The 23,489-nt window shown below is 38.1% G+C and overlaps 1 protein-coding gene across 2 annotated transcripts in view; it reads left to right on the top strand.

The window, feature by feature from the left end:
- Nucleotides 1-23,489, top strand: part of RNF130 (ring finger protein 130) — a 188,720-nt gene that overhangs the window by 33,795 nt on the left and 131,436 nt on the right. For both annotated transcript variants that reach the window (XM_049874556.1, XM_049874555.1), the window contains exon 2: nucleotides 18,163-18,357. In XM_049874556.1, the coding sequence (XP_049730513.1) occupies nucleotides 18,163-18,357 (195 nt within the window). The remainder of the gene's footprint in view (nucleotides 1-18,162; nucleotides 18,358-23,489) is intronic.

Genomic DNA, 23,489 nt, shown 5'->3' with positions numbered 1-23,489 from the left:
TCTCTGGTTTACATGGCCCTATCTCTTGGGCTACTGTTTGCCTTGTGTCTTTGGTGTCCTTCATTCCCCTTTGCTCCAGATGAGTCGGGACCAATTGATGCATCTTAGATGGCTGCTCGCTAGCTTTTAAGACCCCAGATACCACTCACCAAAATGGGATGCAGAACATTTTTTTTAATAAACTTTGTTATGCCAGTTGACCTGCATGTCCCCTGAAACAATGGTCCTCTGCCCTTGCTACTATGTCCCTCAAAGTGTTTGGTTGTATTCAGGAAACTTCTTAGCTTTTGATTTAGTCCAGTTGTGCTGACTTCCCCTGTATTTGTGTTATCCTCTTCACCTAAGATACTTCTTGTCTACTATCTAGTTAGTGAATAGCCCTCGCCTTCCCTCCCCACTCTCATAACCATCAAAGAATGTTTTCTCCTGTGTTTAAACCTTTTCTTGAGTTCTTACAATAGTGGTCTCATACAATATTTGTCCTTCTGCAGCTGACTAATTTCACTCAGCATAATGCCTTCCAGATTCATTGATGTTATGAGATGTTTCACCGATCCTTTGTTGTTCTTTATCATTGCATGGTATTCCATTGTGTAAACATACCGTAATTTGTTTATCCATTCGTCCATTGATGGACACTGAGGTTGTTTCCAGCTTTTTGCTATCGTAAAGTGCTGCAGTGAACATGAGTGTGCATATATCTGTTCGTGTGATGGCTCTTATTTCTCCAGGATTTATTTCAAGGAGTGTATTGCTGGATCATATGGTACTTCTATTTCTAGCTTTTTAAGGAAGCACCTAATTGATTTCCAAAGTAATTGTACCATTTTACACCCCCAGCAGCAGTGTGTATAAGTGTTCCAGTCTCTCCACAACTTCTGCAACATTTATTATTTTGTGTTTTTTGGATTAATGCTAGCCTTGTTGGGGCTAGATGCTATCTCATTGTGGTTTTGATTTGCATTTCTCTAATGGCACTGGGTACTGGGTAATGGCTCATGATCATGAGCATTTCCTCATGTATCTGTTAGCTGTCTGAGTGTCTTCTTTGATGAGGTGCCTGTTCATATCTTTTGCCCATTTTTAATTGGGTTATTTGTCTTTTTGTTGTTGAGGTTTTGCAGTATCTTGTAGATTTTAGAGATTAGACCCTGATCAGATTTGTCATAGCCCCAAATTTTTTCCCAGTCTGTAGGTAATCTTTTTACTCTTGGTGAAGTCTTTTGATGAGCGTAAGTGTTTTTAGGTGCTCCCAGTTATATAGTTTCTCTTTGGTGTTTGTGCATTGTTAGTAATGTTTTGCATTCTGTTTATGCCATGTATTAGGGCTCCTAGCACTGCCCCTATTTTTTCTTCCATGATCTTTATTGTTTTGGAGTTTGTATTTAGGTCTTGGATCCATTTTGAATTCATTTTTGTGCCTGGTGTGAGGTATGGGTTTTGTTTCATTTTTTTGCAGATGGGTATCCAGTTATGCCAGCACTGTTTGTTAAAGAGATTGTTTTTTCCCCATTTAACCCACTTGGGGCCTTTGTCAAATATCAGCTGCTCATAGGTGGATGAATTTATGTCTGGATTCTCAATTCTGTTCCTTTGGTCTATGTATTTGTTGTTGTACCAGTACCAGGCTGTTTTGATTACCATGGCTTTATAATAGGTTATAAAATCAGGTAGTGTGAGGCCTCCCACTTTGTTCTTCTTCAGCAATGCTTTAATTCTCCGAGGCCTCTTCCCTTTCCATATAAAGTTGGTGATTTGCTTAAAAATGCCATTGTAATTTGAATTAGGATTGCACTGTATCTACATACTGCTTTCAGTAAAATAGACCATTTTCACAATGTTGAGTCTTCGTATCCATGAACAAGGTATGTTTTTCCACTTATATAGGTCTCTTTTGGTTTCTTGCAGTAGTCTCTTGTAGTTTTCTTTGTATAGTTCTTTTATGTCTCTGGTTAGATTTATTCCTAAGTATTTTATCTTCTTAGGGTCTATTGTCAATGGTATTGATTTGGTGATTTCTTCTTCAACGTTCTCTTTGTTGGTATTGAGGAATCCAACTGATTTTTGTATGTTTATCTTGTATGCTGATACTTTGCTGAAATTTTCTATTAGTTCCAGTAGTTTTGTGTATTCTTTGGGGTTTTCTATGTGTAAGATCATACCATCTGCAAATAGGGATACTTTTACTTCAGAAAGGCTTGTAATTTGCTATAAGAATGTTTAGAAAATAATCACAGAAGTAAAAATTGCCGATTAGGAGAAAAATAATAAATACATTTATTATAGTTTTAAAAACAATAGATTCAAAAGTATAAAGTTGATACTGTAACATTTGAGAGCCTACACAATTTGTTTTAAAATGTTTTGTTCAGCTTCTTTCTCAGCATCAGCATGAGAAGTCAGAAGACAATACTATCTTCAAAATGCTGAGGGAAAAATAACAATCTAGAATATTTTTTTTAACCTAATTAAACCATTATTCAAGAGTGAGGGCAAAAAAAAGGCATTTTCAGATGTAAAAAGACAGTTTATCCCCAACAGATCCTCCTTGAAGGTATTTGTAAAAGATACAGAGTAAGGACAAAGGAAATGGAATGTAGAAAGAAAAAGTGTATAAAACCTTTAATATTTGAGGGGTGGGGATAGATAATAAAGCAAGGTGGAACTGGGGTGGGTGATTGGAGTTGCACTCAATAATGGGTTGAATAATGACCTCCCTAAAGATACAGCCACATTCTGTTCCCCAGAACTTTATTTGAAAATAGGATTCTTGCAAATGTAATTAAATTAAAGATCTTGACATGAGATCATCCTAGATTACCTGGGTGGGCCCTAAATCCAATGATAAGTGTCATTATAAGAGAAGTGGAGAAGACACAAACCTAGAGGAGAGAGGAAAAGACCATGTGAAGACAGAGGCAGAGATTGGAGTTATGTAGCCACAAACCCAAGGAAGGCCTGGAGCGGCCAGAGAAGCTGGAAGAGGCAAGGATTCTCTCCTAGAGCCTTCAGAGGGAGCACAGGCCTGCTGACACTTTTGATTTCAGACTAATGTCCTTCAGAACTGAGAGAATAAATTTCTGTTGTTTAAGCCACCAAGTTTGTAATAATTTGTTACGGTAGTCCTAATGCATATTCAGAGGCCTTGTGCTATTCAGGAGGAGAAAAGAGGTATTGATTAAGTGTAGACGTCACGTGAGGTACGCATGTTAGCATTTTAAGAATAACCACTGAATAGTAGAACTGGAGTATATAGATGGAGTAAAAGGGGAGAGTAAACAAAATTTGATCAATCCTTTCAAAGATGGAGAAGGAGGGAAAATGTATAAAGAAGCTTAAGAAAAACAGGGTAAATAAGCAAAAAATAAAACAGAAATAAATCCAAATGTATCAGTAAACACAATAAATAATGTGAATAGACTAACCCTGGCAGTTGAGTCTGCTTTCTCAATCTGGTGAAACCTGTGGGCTGTTTCTCTTAAGAGTGTTAAGTACACAAATAAATAGGATTAAAAGGATAGCAAATATACTAAAACAGAGTTACCAAAGTATTCAAAATATTTGTGATTAGTAATGTGTATATTTCTTTATCAGCATATTAAATAACAGAGCTAGTGGTAGGTCTAATTGTTTTGTTAGTGTTTGTTAGATGCCTTTGAGTCGGTTCTGACTCATAGCAACCCAGTCAATAATAGAATGAAACTCTGCGCCATCCTCACAATCCTTGTTATGCTTGAGCCCATTGTTGCAATCCAACTCTTGAGGGTCTCCCTCTTTCACTGACCCTCTACTTTACCTACCATGATGTCCTTCTCCAGGAACTAGTCTCTTCTGGTAACATGTCTGAAGTATGTGAGACAAAGTCTTACCATCCTTTCTTCTAATGAGGATCCTGGCCGTAGTTCTTCCCAGACAGATTTGTTTATTCATCTGGCAGTCCATGGTCTGTTCAGTATTCTTTGCAAACATCATAATTCAAAGGTATCAGTTCTTTGGTTTTCCTTATTCATTGCCCAACTTTCACATGCATATGAGGCAATTGAAAACACCATGGCTTGGGTCAAGTGCACCTTTGACCTTAAAGTGACATCTTTGCTTTTTAACACTTGAAAGAGGTCTTTTGCAGCACATTTCCCTGCTGCAGTGCTTCATTTGATTTCTTGACTGCTGCTTCCATGGACGTTGATTGTGGATCCAAGTAAAATGAAATCCCTGACAACTTCCATATTTTGTCCGTTTATCATGATGTTGCTTATTGGTCCAGCTGTGAAGATTTTTGTTTTCTTTATGTTCAGGTGTAACCTATATGGAAGGCTGTGGTCTTTGATCTTCATCAGTAAGTGCTTCAAGTCCTCTTCACTTTCAGCAGACAAGGTTGTGTCATCTGCGTAACGCAGGTTGTTAATGAGTCTTCCTCCAGTCCCGATACCATGTTCTTCATGTAGTCCAGCTTCTCAGATTATTTGCTCAGCATACAGATTGAATAAGTATTTTGAAAGGCCACAAGTCTGACGCACACCTTTCCTAATTTTAAACCATGCAGTATCCCCTTCTTCTGTATGAATGACTGCCTCTTGCTTCTTCATGAGCACAGTTAAGTGTTCTGGAATTCCCTTTCTTCACTGTGTTATCCATAATTTGTTAATGATCCACACAGTCGAAGACTGTCTTTGCATAGTCAGTAAAAACACAGGTAAACATCTTTCTGTTATTCTCTGCTTTCAGCCGTGATCCATCTGACATCAACAATGATATCCCTCGTTCCACGTCCTCTTCCGAATCTGGCTTCAGGCAGTCCAGGGTATGTTCAGTATTCTTCACCAACATCATAATTCACAGGCATCAATTCTTCTTTGGTTTTCCTTATTCATTACCCAGCTTTCACATGCATATGAGACAATTGAAAACACCATGGCTTGGGTCAGGTGCACCTTTGCCCTTAAAGTGACATCTTTTGAATTATTTTTAGCAAAATTTTACTTGTATGTGATTTAATGATCCTATGATAATTTCTGCATTCACTTAGGTCACTTGTCTTTGGAATAGGCATAAATGTGGATCTCTTTCAGTTGGCTGGCCAGGTAGCTGTCTTCTAAATTTCTTGGCATGGATGAGTGAACACCTCGAGCAGTGCATCTGTTTGTTGAAACATCTCAATTGGTATTCTGTCAATTCCTGGAGCCTTGTTTTTCACGAGCACATTCAGTCTAGCTTGGACCTCTTCCTTCAGTATCATCAGTTCCTGATCCTATTTACCTTCTGAAATGCTACCAATTCTTTTTGGTACAGTGACTCTGTTTATTCCTTCTATCTTCTTTTGATGCTTCCTGTGTTGTTTAATATTTTCCCCATAGAATCCTTCAATATTGCAACTCAAGGCTTGAATTTTTTCTTCAGTGCTTTCATTTTGAAAAATGCCAAGAGTGTTCTTCCCTTTTGATTTTCTATTGCCAGGTCTTTGCACATTTCATTATAACACTTTTTTTTGTCTTTTTGAGCCACCCTTTGCAAATCTTCTGTTCAGCTCTTTGACTTCATCATTTCTTCCATTTGGTTTAGCTACTCTGCATTCAAGAGCAAGTTTCAGTCTCTTCTAACATCCACTTTGGTCTTTTCCTTCTTTCTTGTCTTTTTAATGACCTCTTGCTTTCTTTCTTCATGTATGATGTCCTTGATATCATTCTACAAGTGGTCTGGTCTTTGGTCATTAGTGCTCAGCACATCAAATCTGTTCTTGAGATGGTCTCTAAATTCAGGTAGGATATACTCAAGGTCGTACTTTGGTTCTTGTGGACCTGTTCTAATTTTCTTCAGCTTCAACTTGAACTTGCATGTGAGCAATTGATGGTCTGTTCCACAGTCGGCCCCCGGCCTTGTTCAGACTGATGATACTGAGCTTTTTCCATTGTCTCTTTCCACAGATGTAGTCACTTTGATTCCTTTTTATCCATCTGGCAAAGTCCACTTTTATAGTCGCTGTTTATGTTGTTGAAAAAAGTTATTTGCAGTGAAGAAGTCGTTGGTCTTGCAGAATTCTATCATGTGATCTCCATTGTTGTTTCTGTCACCAGGGCCATATTTTCCAACTTACTAATCCTTCTTCTTTGTTTCCAACTTGCACATTTCAATCACCAGTAATTATCAGTGCATTCCTGATTGCATGTTTGATCAATTTCACACTGCAGTAGTTGGTAAAAATTTTCAATTTCTTCATCTTTGGCCTTAGTGGTTGGTGTGTAAATTTGAATAATAGTCGTAAGTAACTGGTCTTCCTTGTAGGTGTATGGATATTATCCTTTCACTGACAGCGTTGTGCTTCAGGATAGATCTTGAAATGTTCTTTTTGACGATGAATGCAACACCATTCCTCTTTAATCTGCCATTCCTGGCATAATAGACCATATGATTGCCTGATTCATAATGGCCAACACTAGCCTATTTCAGCTCACTAATGCCTAAGATATTGATCCTTATGTGTTCCATTTCATTTTTGACAACTTTGAATTTTCCTAGATTCCTACTTTGTGCACTCCACGTTTCAGTTATTAATGTATGTTTTCAGCTGTTTTGTCTCATTTTCAGTCATGCCACATCAGCAAATGAAGGTCCTGAAAGTTTGACTTCATCCATGTCATTAAGATCAACTCTAAGGATGTAACTCTTCCCCAGTCGTATTCTGAGTGCCTTCCAACCTGAGGGGCTCATCTTCAGGCACTATATCAGACAGTGTTCTACTGCTATTCATAAGGTTTCACTGGCCAATTTTTTAAAGAAGTAGACTGCCAGTTCCTTCTTTCTAGCCTCTGCTAAAACCTGTCCATTAAAGGTGACCCGCTGGTATTTGAAATACCGGTGGCAAAGCTTCCAGTATCACAACACAGAAGCCACCACAGTACGACAAACTGACAGACATGTAGTAGCTAATTACTTTAATTACTGGTATTTTGCATTATCCGTAATAAGTGTTATGTGATTGCTACCAGTTGCAGAGTTGTAGATGGTTTGTTGTCTACATTCATACATGAAAAAGAAATGCTAGATTTCAATTAAAGTTTAATAAGAATTAAGATGAATTTTCCCCCATCTAAGTTTTGCTGATCCCCTGAATTCTTCTGTCTGTGGAGTCCTTGTCAGAAACCCTTACTCTGAATGTTAACCTGAAATGACACTCTCTTCTCCCAAATAGTTATATCTCTTCCCTCATGTAATGAGACAAAGAATTGGCACCTGTGCTCAAAAGACTTTTCCAAGGCAGCTCACTTTCTTGTTAGGTTCTGACCTTCTCGGTGGGCTTGAGTTCCCAAATATGGATTCAGATAAATTAAGAGAGCCCCTCAACAAGGATAAACCCCTGATATAGGCAGTTTCTGCTTGTCTTATGTAATAAGAATGAGTCCCCCATGAGTCAGGAATTAGAGGAGGAAGTGGATTGCATTTGCCACGAGACCAGAAGAACTGGATGGTATCTGGTTACCATTTCTGATCATTTTGCTCAAAGATTCTATAGAAGAATCCCGATCAAAAGGGGGATAGATGTGGAACACAATTTCACATTCTCAGAGGAATCCAGATTTTCTGGTGACTTTGAGACTGGATGAATCCTTAAAACTATTGCCCTGAGATAATCTTTAATCTTTAAACCTTAAACCAAAACTATCCCTGGGAGTCTTCTGTGAACCAATAAACCTCAGTTTATCTTAATAAATTAAATATATCTGCCTCGAGCATTGCGCTCTTTTAAAGAATTATCTGTGTGAGATCAAATTAACAACAGAAACTAGAAAGTTTGGGTGAGAAGCTTAGGGGGCAGTGAGTTTAAGATAATGGTGGTAGAATAATATGGAAAAGGATGGCAAGAATGATAGCACAACTTAAGAATGTAATCACTGTCACTCAGTTGTACATGTAGGAATTGTTGAAATGGAGTATGATTTTATATATTTTCACCAAAAAAAAAAAAAAAAAAAAGATGAGTGCTCCATGTGAAGTCTCTGACTTAGATTGCTTAAATATAATGAGGACATTTACCCGGTCTCAGTACTGGAAGTTCAAAGGTAGAACAGTTTTTAGGGTTCACGGATTCAGCATGTCAGCAGTGTTATCAGGTATCTCCACCCTTTCCATCTCTTCCTCTTGTCATCCATAGATACAATGTCGATCTAAGGTTGTCCTCTTCATCATAAGATGGCTGGCAGCCACAGCCAGAATCACTTGTTTTCTTACCCGCATCCAGTGGGAAACAGAAAAAACCTCTCCTTCAGGTACTTAAGTTCTTCACTTCTGTGTGCCAGTCTGAGGTCTTGTGTTTATCCATGGAGCTGGGTAGGTCTCACATAAAGCACATGCCTATGTGGAGGAGATGTGCAGATACCAGAATGGAATAAGATTTCTGTTTTTAAATAAAGCAGATGCTGGTTGCAACTAACAGAGTCTACTTCAAGTCCCAAGGTGATCCTGTGACCCTACCTGAAAGTGGGGCAAAGCAACCTGGAAAGAAATAAATTAGATGTGGAGTGATTTGCCATAAATCTGACTACAGAAATTCCTTCCTGTGCCACCTTCCATGAGAACCAGTAGACACATTCGGGCATGTCTGTTAACTCATCAAGGTCAAAACCAGAGCTCAGAATGGGTCCGTTCCCTGTGTGTAATTTTGCACATTTCTCTCTCAATTCTTCACATGCTGTTGACCTGATTTAGCTGTACACGTTGGAATCTGTGGGTTTAAATAAGTAAAAATGAAAAATTGTTTCCCCAAAATGGGCTGGTTGGCATGAGGTGTTAGTAAGCTTCATTGTTCCAGTAATAAAAAGGTGTACCATCTATACATTTATTACAGCCTTGGAGAGTCCTAGGCCTTCGTCAAAGTGCAGGAATGGCAGCATTTAGGGTTCAGGTGGAGGGAGAGGAGTCAATAAAGCAGGCTCCAAGGAGGAAAGCCAGGAGGATGTGGTCCCTCGGAGCTAAGGTGAGTGCTTACAGGTTCGGATGTTGCTAAGAGGTCAGTTTGGAGGAGGACAAAGAGTGTCCTGGGATTTAGCAACATGGAGGTTATTGGTGTCTTTTAATCAGCAGTTTTAGTAGAGTGGTTGGAGGCAGAAGATTGAAAAGTGAAGAGGAAAGAGTGGAAACTAAGGCGATGGGAACAGCAGGGTAATCTTTTTTTTTCTTAATTGTACTTTAGATGGAGGTTTACAGAACAAAACTAGCTTCTCATTAAACAGTGCATATATTTTATGATATTGGTTAACAACCACATGACATGTCAACACTCTCCCATCTTGACCTTGGGTTCCCTAATTACCGGTTTTCCTGTCCTCTCCTGCCTTCTAGTCCTTGCCCTTGGGCTGCTATGCCCCTTTAGTTTCATTTTGCTTTATGGGCCTGTCTAATCTTTGGATGAAAGGTGAACCTCAGGAGCTAAAAGAGTATCTGGGGGTCATACTCTTGGAGTTTCTCCAGTCTCTGTCAGGCCAGTAAGTCTGTTTTTTTTTTTTTGTGAGTTAGAATTTTGTTCTACATTTTTCTCCAGCTCTGTCCAGGACCCTCTATTGTGATCCCTATCAGAGCAGTCAGTTGTGGTAGCTGGACATCATCTAGTTGCACTGGACTCAGTCTGGTGGAAGCTGTGGTAGTTGTGGTCCATTAGTCCTTTGGACTAATCTTTCCTTTGTATCTTCAGTTTTCTTCATTCTCCCTTGCTCCCGAAGGGGTGAGACTGGTGGAGTATCTTAGATGGCCGCTTACAGACTTTTAAGATCCCAAACGCTACTCACCAAAGTAGAATGTAGAACTTTTTTTTTTATAAACTATGTTATGCCAATTGAGCTAGATGTTCCCCGAGACCATGGTCCCCACAACCCTCAGTGCAGGCAAACCTTTTGAGGTGTCTTTTTTTCCCTTTATTTTTAAAAAGATGGAAGAGACCAGCAGGTTTCAGTGAGAGGAAAAGGAAACAGAAGGAATGGTCACTAATACAAGATTCCTGAGAAATCAAGAATGGATAGAATCCAGACCATTTTTGCTGGCCATTATGATAACAAATTCAGAAGAGGAAGGGCAACAAGAAAAAAAGGGGAAATGGGAAGGGGATTAAAAAAGAGGAATAAAGTAGACATAAGTTTAAGACAAAATAGAAAATTATGAGTAAGTTAATAAAAACTTCAAGAGAAAAGGAAGAGTAATAATTTTTCAACAAGGTATTTAACCTGATGAAGATAAGTAATAAAAAGAATTAAGAAATTAGACTCGCAAAAATGTAGAAATAGAGAATAACTTATGTTCATGGAAGTCAATAAAGGGATGAAAAATAGACACTAATTCAATAGTTGAACATTAAAAATAAGATTAAGAAATTGGGAGCAAAAATATTTTTTCCTCCTATAAAATAAAACACCTGTGAGGAAAGTGGTCCTTAGTGCAGTCACGTATATGAGACCAAAAGGGCAACGTCTGCCTAAAAGCAAAGATGAGAAGGCAGGAAGGGACAGGAAAACTGGACAAATGGAAATGGGGTACTCAGGGTGGTAATGGGGAGAGACTGACACATTGCTGGGATTCCAACCAATGTCATAGAACAATTTGTGTATAAGCTATTTACTGGGAAACTAATTTACTCTGTAAACCTTCACCTAAAGCACAATAAATTTTTTTTCCTTTGAACCGTGAAATTTGAATTTAACAAAAAGAAAATAAAGACAAAATAGAAGCAGGAAACCTAAAGATTAAAGAAGTCATAATCTAATGTGGGAATAGGAGACCAAATAACCAGAATGCATCCTGACAATGGAAATACCTAAATCTGGGGTAACTAGTTAGGCTTATTTTCATTTTTACTTCTTTTGTAGGTAACAGCTGATAGAACATTACCCTGATCAGAACATTACCGCACAAAACAAACAGAGACCTTTGGCACAAGTTTTTCTTTATGTCGATTCTTGCGTAATCTTCCCCTGTCATTCTCCTCCTCCATTTATCAAGCATGTTAAGCATCTACTGTGTGCCAGACATACTGGAGGAGATGATAGATCTCACAATTTAGTAGAGACTCAGAAATAAACAGCCAGTTACAGTACAATAAATGCCACACTGGATGTAATCCCAGGGTGCCATGGAAACAGCACCCAGTTCAGCCTAGAGGCAGGCGAAGGTTTTTTGGAGATGTTTTTTTAGTGGAATCCCCAGGTTTAGGAGGTGTGGTCTACAGGGGAATGATGGGATTGGTATTTCAGGCAGATGAAACAAGATATTTCAGGTTCTGACATCAGGAGGCACATTTGGGCAGCTGTGCTGTATGCCTAGAGTGAAGACAACCTGTTGTGACTATTTCTGCAGAAAATGCTTTCTTCAGTTCTCCCTTGAGCCCCAACCCTGCGGGACTCTCATCCGAAGCCAACTGACCTATTCTCAGGGTTAGGTAGGAAACCATTAACCATTAATACACAAAATAAAGTGGTGACTACAAAATCGTGAGAGCTTTGCATTTTAAAGAGATTTGGTCTTATTAAATCAAATGAACCAAAGGAGAGAGTTTCAGACTGGTGGCGTGAGGAAGGGCACTCTTACTTATTATTGTTTAGAGCTGCCACCATAGGGTTTCTAGGGCTCTTATTGTTTAACCAAAAACCCGTTGCCGTAGAGTCGATTCCAACTCATAGCGACCCTATTGGACAGAGTATAACTGCCCCATAGGGTTTCCAAGGAGCGCCTGGTAGATTCAAACAGCCAACCTTTTGGTTAGCAGCCATACCTCTTAACCGCTATGCCACCAGGAACCGTTTAAATACTTACAGTCTTCCTACCAGAATATTCTTCCCATTACAGCTGGGGTCCTTTTTTCAGAACTTGATTGTCTTAAATTTATATAGTGTTGTAGCTTTGGTTACATATCATCTTATTTGATTTTCACCAGAATTCAAGAGAAGGACTTAATTGTTGTTCTCTGTTCTTTTGCTAGCCATTTCTGCACCCCTCTCCTTTCTGCCTGGGCAATTTTCAGGGCCCCTTCTTGGATTCTAACTCCCACTAAACCTGTACCATTATGTTGCTGTCTTCCTTTCCTAAATTTCTGTGTACTCCTCCTGTCCTCACTTAATCTATATTATCTTGTTGATGTTTAATTTCTGTGTCAGTCATGCCTCCTCAATAAATTTAGTAGTTCTTTAAAATTAGCTTAGTTTTTATGTAGTATAGTATTTTGTTGTTTTTCTTTTTTGTAGTATTTTATGTCATCTATAGTTTAACAATTTTATTATAATTTCTAGAAAATGTTTCCTGACAGTGTAACTAATAAACACAAAGAAGCAGAGGTAGTAGCCCTCTTATGAATTTGGCAAGTAAGAAAAACTGAAGTAAAATAATCATTAATTTGAGCAAAATTGTTATTGATAAATTTTAATAGTTCATAATTACTACATAGATCTTTTTTTTAATAATTTTTATTGTGCTTTAAGTGAAAGTTTACAAATCAAGTCAGTCTCACACAAAAACCCATATACACTTTGCTACACACTCCCAATTACTCTCCCCGTAATGAGGCAGCCCGCTCTCTCCCTCCACTCTTTCGTGTCCATTTCGCCAATTTCTAACCCCCTCCACCCTCTCATCTCCCCTCCAGGCAGGAGATGCCAACATAGTCTCAAGTGTCCACCTGATCCAAGATGCTCAGTCCTCACCAGCATCCCTCTCCAACCCATTGTCCAGTCCAATCCACGTCTGAAGAGTTGGCTTCAGGAATGGTTCCTATCCTGGGCCAGCAGAAGGTCTGGGGGCCATGACCACTGGAGTCCTTCTGGTCTCAGTCAGATATTAAGTCTGGTCTTATGAGAATTTGGGATCTGCATCCTACTCTCTCCTGCCCCCTCAGGGGTTTTCTGTTGTGTTCCCTGTCGGGGCAGTCATCGGCTGTAGCCGGACACCATCTAGTTCTTCTGGTCTCAGAATAATGTAGTCTCTGGCTCATGTGGTCCTTTCTGTCTCTTGGGCTTGTAATCACCTTGTGTCCTTGGTGTTCTTCATTCTGCTTTAATCCAGGTGGGTTGAGACTCATTGATGCATCTTAGATGGCTGCTTGCTAGCGTTTAAGACCCCAGACACCAGTCTTCAAAGTGGAATGCAGAATGTTTTCTTAATAGATTTTATTATGCCAATTGACTTAGATGTCCCCTGAAACCATGGTCCCCAGACCCTCGCCCCTGCTACGCTGGCCTTCGAAGCATTCAGTTTATTCAGGAAACTTCTTTGCTTTTGGTTTAGTCTAGTTGTGCTGACCTCTCCTGTATTGTGTGCTGTCTTTCCCTTAACCTAAAGTAGTTCTTACCTACTATCTAATTAGTGAATGCTCCTCTCCCACCCACCCTCCCTCCCCTCTCTCGTAAAAACCAAAAGAATGTTTTCTTCTCAGTTTAAAGTATTTCTCAAGTTCTTATAATAGTGGTCTTATACGATATTTGTCCTTTTGCAATTGACTAATTTCACTCAGCATAATTAATGCCTTCCAGGTTTCTCCATGTTATGAAATGTTTCACAGATTCCTCACTGTTCTTTCTTGATGTGTAGTATTCCATTATGTGAATATACCATAAATTATTTATCCATTCATCCATTGATGGGCACCCTGGTTGCGTCCATCCTTTTGCTATTGTAAACAGTGCTGCAGTGAACATGGGTGTGCATGTATCTGTTCGTGTAAAGGCTCTTATTTCTCTAGGATATATTCCAAGGAGTGGGATTGCTGGATCATATGGTAGTTCTATTTCTAGCTTTTTAAGGAAGTGACAAATCGATTTCCAAAGTGGTTGTACCATTTTACATTGCCACCAGCAGTGTATAAGTGTTCCAATCTCTCCACAGCCTCTCCAACATTTATTATTTTGTGTTTTTTGGATTAATGCCAGCCTTGTTGGAGTGAGATGAAATCTCATTGTAGTCTTGATCTGCATTTCTCTAATGGCTAACGATCGTGAACATTTCCTCATATATCTGTTAGCTACCTGAATGTCTTCTTTAGTGAAGTGTCTGTTCATATCTTTTGCCCATTTTTTAATTGAGCTATTTGTCTTTTTGAAGTTGAGTTTTTGCAGTATCATGTAGATTTTAGAGATCAGGCGCTGATCAGAAATGTCATAGCTAAAAACTTTTTCCCAATCTGTAGGTAGTCTTTTTACTCTTTAGGTGAAGCCTTTGGATGAGCATAGGTGTTTGATTTTTAGGAGCTCCCAGTTATCTAGTTTTTCTTCGACATTCTTTGCAATGTTTTGTATGCTGTTTATGCCATGTATTAGGGCTCCTAACGTTGTCCCTATTTTTTCTTCCATGATCTTTATTGTTTTAGATTTTATATTTAGGTCTTTGATCCATTTTGAGTTAGTTTTTGTGTGTGGAGTGAGGTATGGGCCTTGTTTTGTTTTTTTTGCAGATGATTATCCAGTTATGCCAGCACCATTTGTTAAAAAGACTGTCTTTCCCCCTTTTAACTGTTTTGGGGCCTTTGTCAAATATCAACTGCTCACATCGTAATTACTACATAAATCTTTTATGCTGTAATATACCTTCACTTAATAAATTGCTTCAAGTATAACTAACTGATGCTAAATTTTGTAGTGCCACTTAATCATACTCAGTTATCAGTCTTCTTGAAAACTTGTTTTAGAGCTGTTAATATTAATTTCATTGTTCTTCTATTTCTTAATCACAGGAAGGAATACCTAGATAAAACGAGCATACTACAGTATTAGGTGATTGTAGAAAGCCCGTATTTTCTTTTTCTAGATATGACTACTACTTCCTTAAACAGCAACTTGCATATCTTATTCATACATATTATTGCATATTATATTCTTATGGTTATTAATGTCAGAGACCTTCTATGGATGACGATCTGGGTAAATTTGGGGGAACGGGAACATTTGTTTGCTCAGAGTCTGTTGAATTTGTTTTGATCATGCATTTTTTCATATAACCTGTTTTTTGTGAGAGGGAACTCCCTTAGGAAAGTTTGTGAGTCCTCCTGTAGTATGTTTGAAATACTTTGCTTTGTGGTTGCACCCTGTTATGAATTGAATTGTGTCCCCCCAAAATGTGTGTTAACTTAGCTGGGTCATAATTTCCAGTATTGTGTGGTTGTCCACCATTTTGTGATCTGATGTAAATCCTAACCTCTATGATGTTAATGAGGCAGGATTAGGCAGTTATATTAATGAGGCAGGATTCAATCTATAGGACTAGGTTGTATCTTGAGTCAGTCTCTTTTGACATATAAAAGAGAGAATTGAGCAGAGAGGACAGGGACCTCTTGGTACCAAGAATGAAGAACCAGGAGGGGAACACATCCTTTGGACCTGGGGTCCCTGCTCTGAGAAGCTCCTAGACCAGGAGAAGATTGATTACAAGGACCTTCCCCAGAATCAAGAGAGAAGAGAAAGCCGTCTCTGGGAGCTGGCACACTGAATTTGGACTTCTAGCCTCCTAGACTGTGAGAGAATAAATTTCTGTTTGTTAAAGCCATCCACTTGTGGTATTTCTGCTCTAGGAGCACTAGTAACTAAGATATACCCTTTGCTATGTTTTTTTTGTTTTGTTTTTTACTCTTAGAACATTGTGAATATTCCTGAACTGCCGTTCTAAGTGGACAGCAACACTGTCTAAAAGGGAACAGGGGAAGAGAATGAAACTTAGGAGTGGAAGCTGTCAGGAGCAGAGGAATATGGAATGGAAGTGTACTGCTGAGTTATGGTTGAATTGCACATTCACCAGGACAGAAAATCTCCAAGGCACCAGACTGAGTCATTAAGACAGGACAGTGTGAACACCAATAAAAGAAAAGAAAAAAGAATTAATTAAAAAAAAAAAATTTTAAGCACTCAAGAGTAAAGGAATTTATATTTTTCCACGTATACAACTGTGTGAGATGCAAATTTTATTGCAATCTTTATAAATAAGTAAAAATTGAAGATCAAAATTTGAGTAGCCTGTGACAATTACTGAACTAGTAAACAGTTGATCTAAAATTTGGACCCTAGCTCTTGCTGATTCTACAGCTATGTTCTTTCCTCTTTACTGCACTATAAATGCGTATGAAACCACAGGGAGGAAGGGATAAGTCACAGAAAAATGAGTGAATGTTTCACAGAAGGCAGGCATACAGATCTCTTTGGATAGTCTTGATTCTGCATTTCCTTTCGGGATTTATGCCACAGTATTTTTTGAAAAATAACAAGTGAAACACTTAAAACCAGTTTTTTGATTGCTCTTTATTTGGATATATGGTACTGGAAGTTTTTCTAAGACAATGAGGTTATCATGACAGACTGCCTAAGTGCTTATGTTTAAAAAAAATTTTTTTTTTTAAGATAGCATAATTATCTGTAAGACATATAACACTGAAAGAAAACAGTCTGTTTCAGGATTTCCTAGTTTCATGATGCCTTGACTGTGTTTTTTAATAGTCAGCTACCAAAATCATGGCATAGGCTTTGATTTTCCTGTTTAATTTGATAGAGAAAGGGTTGAAATTTCAGAGTGCAAAAATTGTTCAAGGAAAAAGGTGGGTAATAGTTGTAGACAATATCCATTGTGACAAATTGTGAAATTAGTTCTCTCCCATTTACTGTGTGTTATGAGACCTCTGGTAGCAAATATGTTCTCGTTGCAGTCCCTCCATGATAACTATAAGAGAAATTTGGGAAAGGTAGTATTTGTGTAGGAATGATAGAGTAATATTTCTCTGAAAGTCTCTGAAGTTAGTGGCATATCTACATTTTACAGTTTCTTTAAGTAGTGTAAGATTTAGGTCTTTTGCTAAGCGTTGGGCTTCCAGGTGTGTGGAAAGCAAACATTTCCCCACTGGTGCCATCTTTTGTGTATCACAGCTACTCCTCTCTTCTTCATTTTCTTCTAGAGTCACCCTTCTGTGTTCACCTCCCCTCCCTAACACACACTGTCCTGGCAGAGACTGACTCCAGGGGCATTGGGCTCCCCATTCTCCGCCACTATGTACAACAGTCCTCAGACTTACTTTTTGTGACTTCTTTCCCATTCTGGACTGCTCTACCCTTTCATATTGTTAGGGGGTGGCAGAGTGGTAAAAAGAAGCTAGGGGCTACTTTTTAAGATTTGCAAAGGGTGGTGCAGGCCACACTGCAGAAAGAGTCCCTTTATACTGGATCAGGGATGTGACCTGGTAAGGGTGTTAAAATCCCACCCTAATCCTCTTTAACATAAAATTACAGTCACAAAATGGCAGACAACCACACAATACTGGAAATCATGGCCTAACCAAGTTGACACACATTTTCGGGGGACACAGTTCAATCCATGACAGGTACTATAGCTGTGATGACCGTGAATCAAAAATTGAGGAGCTTGGCCAAATTCAAGTGTACTTACTGGTATTTGAAACAAACTGTCCAGGAAATTTACAACAATGACTGGGTGATTTGTAGTTCCAAGGGATGGTCTCGGTGTTTTCATGTATCCCTTTAGACAGGTAGATAAAGTAAGTTAATATTTATCTTAATGTTGAGTTGTAGAGTAATTTTTACCAATAAATATAGAGAAGTAGTATATTTATTCTAGCTTAATATTATCTTCACTGTTTAAACTTTCAAATACAAGCCAAAACTGAAATTTCCTCAGTTCTGTAGATACTTATTAAGGAATTTGTTCAAGCAAGAATGAATTTCAACGAGACCAGTTGGTAACTGAACCAAGGGTTTCTGTGGCTTTCTCATTTACCCCAGGGAGCGGGGAGGTTCTAAGTGCAAATGAAGGAGCAGATGTTAGGGTTAGGGTATAGAACTAGGGTCCTAGTTTTTTTCTTTCTGGCTTTGCCTTTTCTTCACCAACCTACACTGGATATTATCAGCCCTTTTTTTGTGTGTGTGTCAACCTGTAAAGTTAAGAGACTTTCATTGTTTTAATTTGCATCACAGGTTGCATTTTAGTGGAGTGGCTCTTTGTACACATCTTGATTCAGACTCATTGTTCTGTTGTTTGTGGACATATTCATAGCTCTGCTGGCAGCAAGGCTTTTGAAGTGCTTTAGAGCTATAAATTATTCAGAGAACAGTTGAGCACTTTGATAAAGACTTGAGCAGTTTTATTATTTTTCTTTACTCAGGAAAAAATTAATCTTTCTGTGTGTGTTTTTCCTTTTCTGTTTAGTTGCTGATCATCTGGGCTGTGATCCTCAAACACGATTCTTTGTTCCTCCTAATATCAAACAGTGGATTGCCTTGCTGCAGAGGGGAAATTGTACATTTAAAGAGAAAATATCACGGGCTGCTTTCCACAATGCAGTTGCTGTAGTCATCTACAATAATAAATCCAAAGAGGAACCAGTCACCATGACTCATCCAGGTAAACAAAAAGAAGGGGCTGTAGATTTTTTCTCGTAAAAGTTATTTCTATAGAGGTAGGTGTTCTACCTCTGCTGAAATCATATAATTTTCAGTGTAATCCTGTGACTCTATTTATTTTTGACATTTCCACCTGTTTGTTGAGATGCATATATTTTTCCTTTAGTTGAATTATCTTTTTTTTTCTCAAGTAATGACTGAGAGTCTGTAAAACATGTATTTGTTAAGTAACTGGCTATGATTGAATCCTTAAGTCTTTTGTATTGTCTACATTTTGCTTGATAACTCTGAAAAACAAAGTATTCAATTTAGAATCATTCGCCCAGATTATGTCATGGGTTATCAAGGATTGCTTGTTTGGGAAGGATTCTTTTGACCTTATCAGGATTAATGTTGCAACTGACTTAGTAATTAATATAATTTCAGTAGTAACAATATTTCTTCATTTCTTGTGGAAGCATTTAAGATATTTCTAATGTTACTGTTTTAATAATAATAGTGGCAATTTATTGAGCACTTACTATATGTCAGGTACTGTGCTACAAGCAGTTTTTCTGTTTATTAGGCAGCCCTCGCAATACCCATTGTCTTAGTTATCTAGTGCTCCTATAACGAAAATACCATCAGTGGGTGGCTTTAACAAATAGAAAATTATGTTCTCACAGTGTAGGAGGCTAGAAATTTGAATTCAGGGTGCCAGCTCTAAGGCAAGACTTTCTCTGTTGGCTCTGGAGGAAAGTTCTTGTCTCTTTTTAGCCTCTGCTCCTGGGTGATCTTCATGTGGCTTGGCATCTCTCTTCTCCTATCTCTCCTTTCTAGCTTGCTTGTTTAATATCTTATGTTTTTCAAAGGAGAATGACTCAAGACACATCCTACACAAATCCTGCCTCATTAACAGAACAAAGACAACACATTCCCAAATGGGATTATAACCCCAGGCATTAAGGATAGAACTTGCAGCCCATTTCTGGGGTCACGATTCAGTCCCTGACACCTGTGTATGTACGGTGTAGGTACTGTCCCCATTTTTCAGGCCAGGAGACCGAAGCAGGTAAAGTCTAGCACAAAAAAGGGACAGAACCAGATTTGCTGATGTTGTTTCAGTTTTATTAGACTGTCTCTTTAAGGTGAAACCTAGTGAAAGTATATTTCCACATTCGTAAAGATTTTAGAGTCTGGTGACTTATTTAAAGAATTAACTTTTAATCACATAATCAGTTTTTAGACAGTTATTTTTCAAAGACTTGTTCACCCTAATTAAGGGTCATTGATAACTTTTGTGTGTATCTTGACAGAATAATGAAGATGGATTTAAATTGTATTGCTGTGACTTGTTTTCTTCCTTTCAAATTAAGCCTTTTAGAACTAAAATATATATTTTTCTAATTGTAACAGTAACTAACACATGCTCATTGTAGAAACATTGAAAGTAGAAAAAGCACATAGAAGCAAATAGAAAGAATGTGTGATTTTCATGACTCAGAGATCACTTGAGTCTTGGAACTTCTAATTTCTTCACGTGAACCAAAAGTAAATTAAGGGGCAGTCTAATTTATCCGGACATCCATGTGGGAACATGGCATTCAAGACAGTGATTTTCAGCTTAGGCCTCCAAGCAGGTGCCAGCTTGCTCTCCTTAGTTGTCTTAGAGGGAAGGAAAATGATTTGAAATTTTGGACCCACAATAGCTTATCTTCATTCCAGACTGATTTCTTCTTTCCTTGAAACATAAGAAAAACGGAGAGAGGACAAATTCAGTCAGGCAAAATGTATGTCTTTTTTTTCCAGTGATGTTTCTTTACAAACACAAAACTACACAGAGGTAGCTAGAATGAGAATATTTTAATTAGGCATGAAAAGATCTGGGGATTATAAGAGGGGAATGGAAATCTTTCTAATTTTTTAAAAATGATTCTTGTTTTAAAAAGGAAGACAAACTCAAATTAATGCAGCATTTCCCATCTGTGTTCCTTAAAACGTTATTCAGATATGATTATAGATGGCCCTTATGGAGGAAAAAAGGTTAAATGGTAAAATAAGTTTAGAAAATGCTTGAAATGTATTTAGCGTTCCACCTCGAACCATGTGAGAGCCAATGGCTAGATTTTATGTGCTGCACAGTCATTCACAGCCTCTTTCTATAGGGTCACTATGACTTGGAATCAACTCCACAGCAATGGGTTTGGCTTGGTTTTTGGTTCTATCCTTATCTAGACCCTTGTTGCTCTTGCACATGTTTATGGAAGACATGTACACAAATATTGGCAACACCTGTGCATCCATCACAGGAAAATGGATTAATTGTAGCATATTTATACAGCAATTAACTGTAAATAAATTAAAACTATGTATATTTGTATGAACGAACCCCAAAAACATAATAATGAACAAAAAAGTAAGTTGTAGAAGAATATGTACGTGCAGATACCATTTGAATAAAGTTAAAAAATGTAAAACAGTTGGTACTTTATGAACACATATACATATAAATAAAAACATACATGAGCTTAATAAATCCAAATTGAGGATAATGCTTCCCTCTGGAGAAGGAAGAAAGAGAATAAATCAGGGAGAAAGTAATGAGCTTTGAACATACAGGAATGTTTTCTTTTTTAAGCTGAGTTTTGGATACACAGGTGTTCGTTATATTCTTTTATAATTTTTTGTTATCTGAAATATTTCAAAATAAGAATCATAAGGAAGAAAAAACTGTAAAAGATTTATAAGGTAGGATTAAAACATGATGGAGAGAGAGCTGTGGCACGTCTATGACCAAGTGAAGAAATCAGCAAACCCTCTTCCCAAAAAGCAAGTATAAAACTGGGCAGAATTGACAAAAGCAACCATTTCAGCATTCTGGAAATCAGTCAGAGACATACAGCAATCTGAGACACGTTTGTGCTATGAAAAACTGCCGAACTTTGGGCAAGAACGATGGGAAGCTGGAGTGTTTGGCCTGGGACTGCTCCCCATGATCCCCAAGCCTTGCTCTGTGAAGGTTCTGCCAGAGTGGGGTAGGTCTCAAGGATCCCAGGAGCTTACTCTGCAGTGGTAGAAAAGGAGCTCTCTTTATTTGGAGTGTGGGTGACACGTCCTGTGTCATTGTCTGTGGAGGTGACTTCACAGAGATACACAAGCAGAGGAGAGCAGAGGCTTGACCCAACTAGGCTGAGGTTGAGAATAACATATTCCTGTCTAAGACCACATGCACAGTGGAGACCAGAGAGGCTCAAGCTATTCAGACACTCCCGGCTGACCCTGGAACTGTGTGTATGCACATAGGAGACTTGAAAGGGACTTGGTGAAAATACATCACTGGGCAGAATTGACAGTGGCCTCAACTTTGAGTACTTCAGCCACACACAGATCTATCAGCAGACAATAGAAGCTTTACTGGATTGAAATGTTTTGAGCACAACCTGTGGCCAACCATTGGCTGATGACTAATCTCTATGCAGACACATTGACAACCCCTGGGAAGCCAGTCTTAAAAAGAAGAAAAAGAAAAATAAAAAAATAAACTGAGCAGCAACAAAAGTGGCTGCACACCACAGGGGAGACAGAAATCAGAGATTTAACCCAGGCATGTTACTAAACAAAACAAGCCAGTAGACAAGGTGACAACAATAACCTTAAGGGGAAAACATCAGAATCCAGATTTGCTGCCATATAGTGTCTAAAATGTCCAATTTTCAACAAAAGATTATAAGACATGCAAGGAAATTGGAAAATGTCTCATACTCAAGGGTAAAAACAAATACAGAAGCTGTCTCTGAGTGTCCCCAGATACTGGATTTAGCAGAGTTTTCAAAGTTTTCAAAGCAACTAATATAAACATGTTCAAAGAACTAAAGGAAACTATATTTAAAAAATTGAAGGAAAGTATGACAACAATGAATGGCAACAATGAATCAACAGATATTCTCAATAAAGCATATAAAAACTATTAAAAAGAACCGAGTGGAAATTTGTGGAATTGTAGAGCACAAAACCTGAAATACTAGAGGGCCTCAATAGAAGATTCAAAATGGTAGAAGACTCAGTGAACTCAAAGATAGATCCATAGATCTGTATAGATCTTCATATCCAACCTGAAGAGCAAGTTTAAAAAACAATTTAAAAATGAACAAAACCTCAGAGATCTGTGGGATACTGTCAAACATACCACCGTATACGTATGTAATGGGAGTCCCAGAATGAGAGGAGAGAGAGAGAAAGCAGAAAAAAATATTTGAAGAAATAGTGGCTGAAAAGTTCCCGAATGTGATGACAACATTAAATTAAGTTTAAAGAAGGCCAAGTAGAATAAATACAAAGAGATCCACATCTGGGCCCATCCATTATAGTCAAACTGTTGAAAGGCAAAGACAAAGAAAAAATCTTGAAGGCAGAAAAAAAAATTCATCATGCACAGGAGAGCATCAATATGGTTAATAGCTGAATTCTCATCAATACTAGTATAGGACAGAAATCATTGGAATGACATATTTAAAGTGCTAAAAGAAAAAACTGTCATTAAGAATTCTGTATTAAGTAAAACTATCCTTCAAAAGTGAGGGCGAAATAAAGACATTCCCAGATAAGCAAAGTCTGAGAGAATGTAGTGGTAGCAGAGCTGCCTTACGAGAAATACTGAAGAATGTCTTCAGCTGAAAGGAAGTGACAGTAGGTGGTAATATGAATCTACAGGAAGAAGTGAAGACCACCAGAAATGGTAAATGTGTTGTCATTAGTTGCCATCAAGTTGGCTGTGACTCCTGGCAGCCTTATGTATAACAGAATAAACATTGCCTGGTCTCGTGCAGGTAGATATGTAGGTTAATATAAAAGATTGTACCAATACATTTTTTTCTCATTTCTTATCTTCTTTAAACAAGTTAGGATTAGATAAAACAGTGTAGTAGCATGACACTATTGTTGGGTTTATAACATGTATAGGTGTGGTATGTCTGACAGTAAAAACACAAAAGAGGGTAAGGGAATGGACCTGTGTTGCAACAGTTTCTGTGTCTTCCTGTACTTAAGGTGTTATTAACCTGAAGTAAACTGTGATAAATTTAGGTGTGTATTGTAATCCCTGGAGCAACCATTAAGAACATAATTAAAAAAAAAAAAAAAGTACAATTAAGAAAA

This window comes from Elephas maximus, chromosome 2 (assembly GCF_024166365.1).
Source record: "Elephas maximus indicus isolate mEleMax1 chromosome 2, mEleMax1 primary haplotype, whole genome shotgun sequence".
Classification (NCBI taxonomy): Eukaryota; Metazoa; Chordata; class Mammalia; order Proboscidea; family Elephantidae; genus Elephas; species Elephas maximus.
The sequence above is the reverse complement of the archived record's forward strand: the minus strand, read 5'-3'. Positions and strand labels throughout refer to the sequence as shown.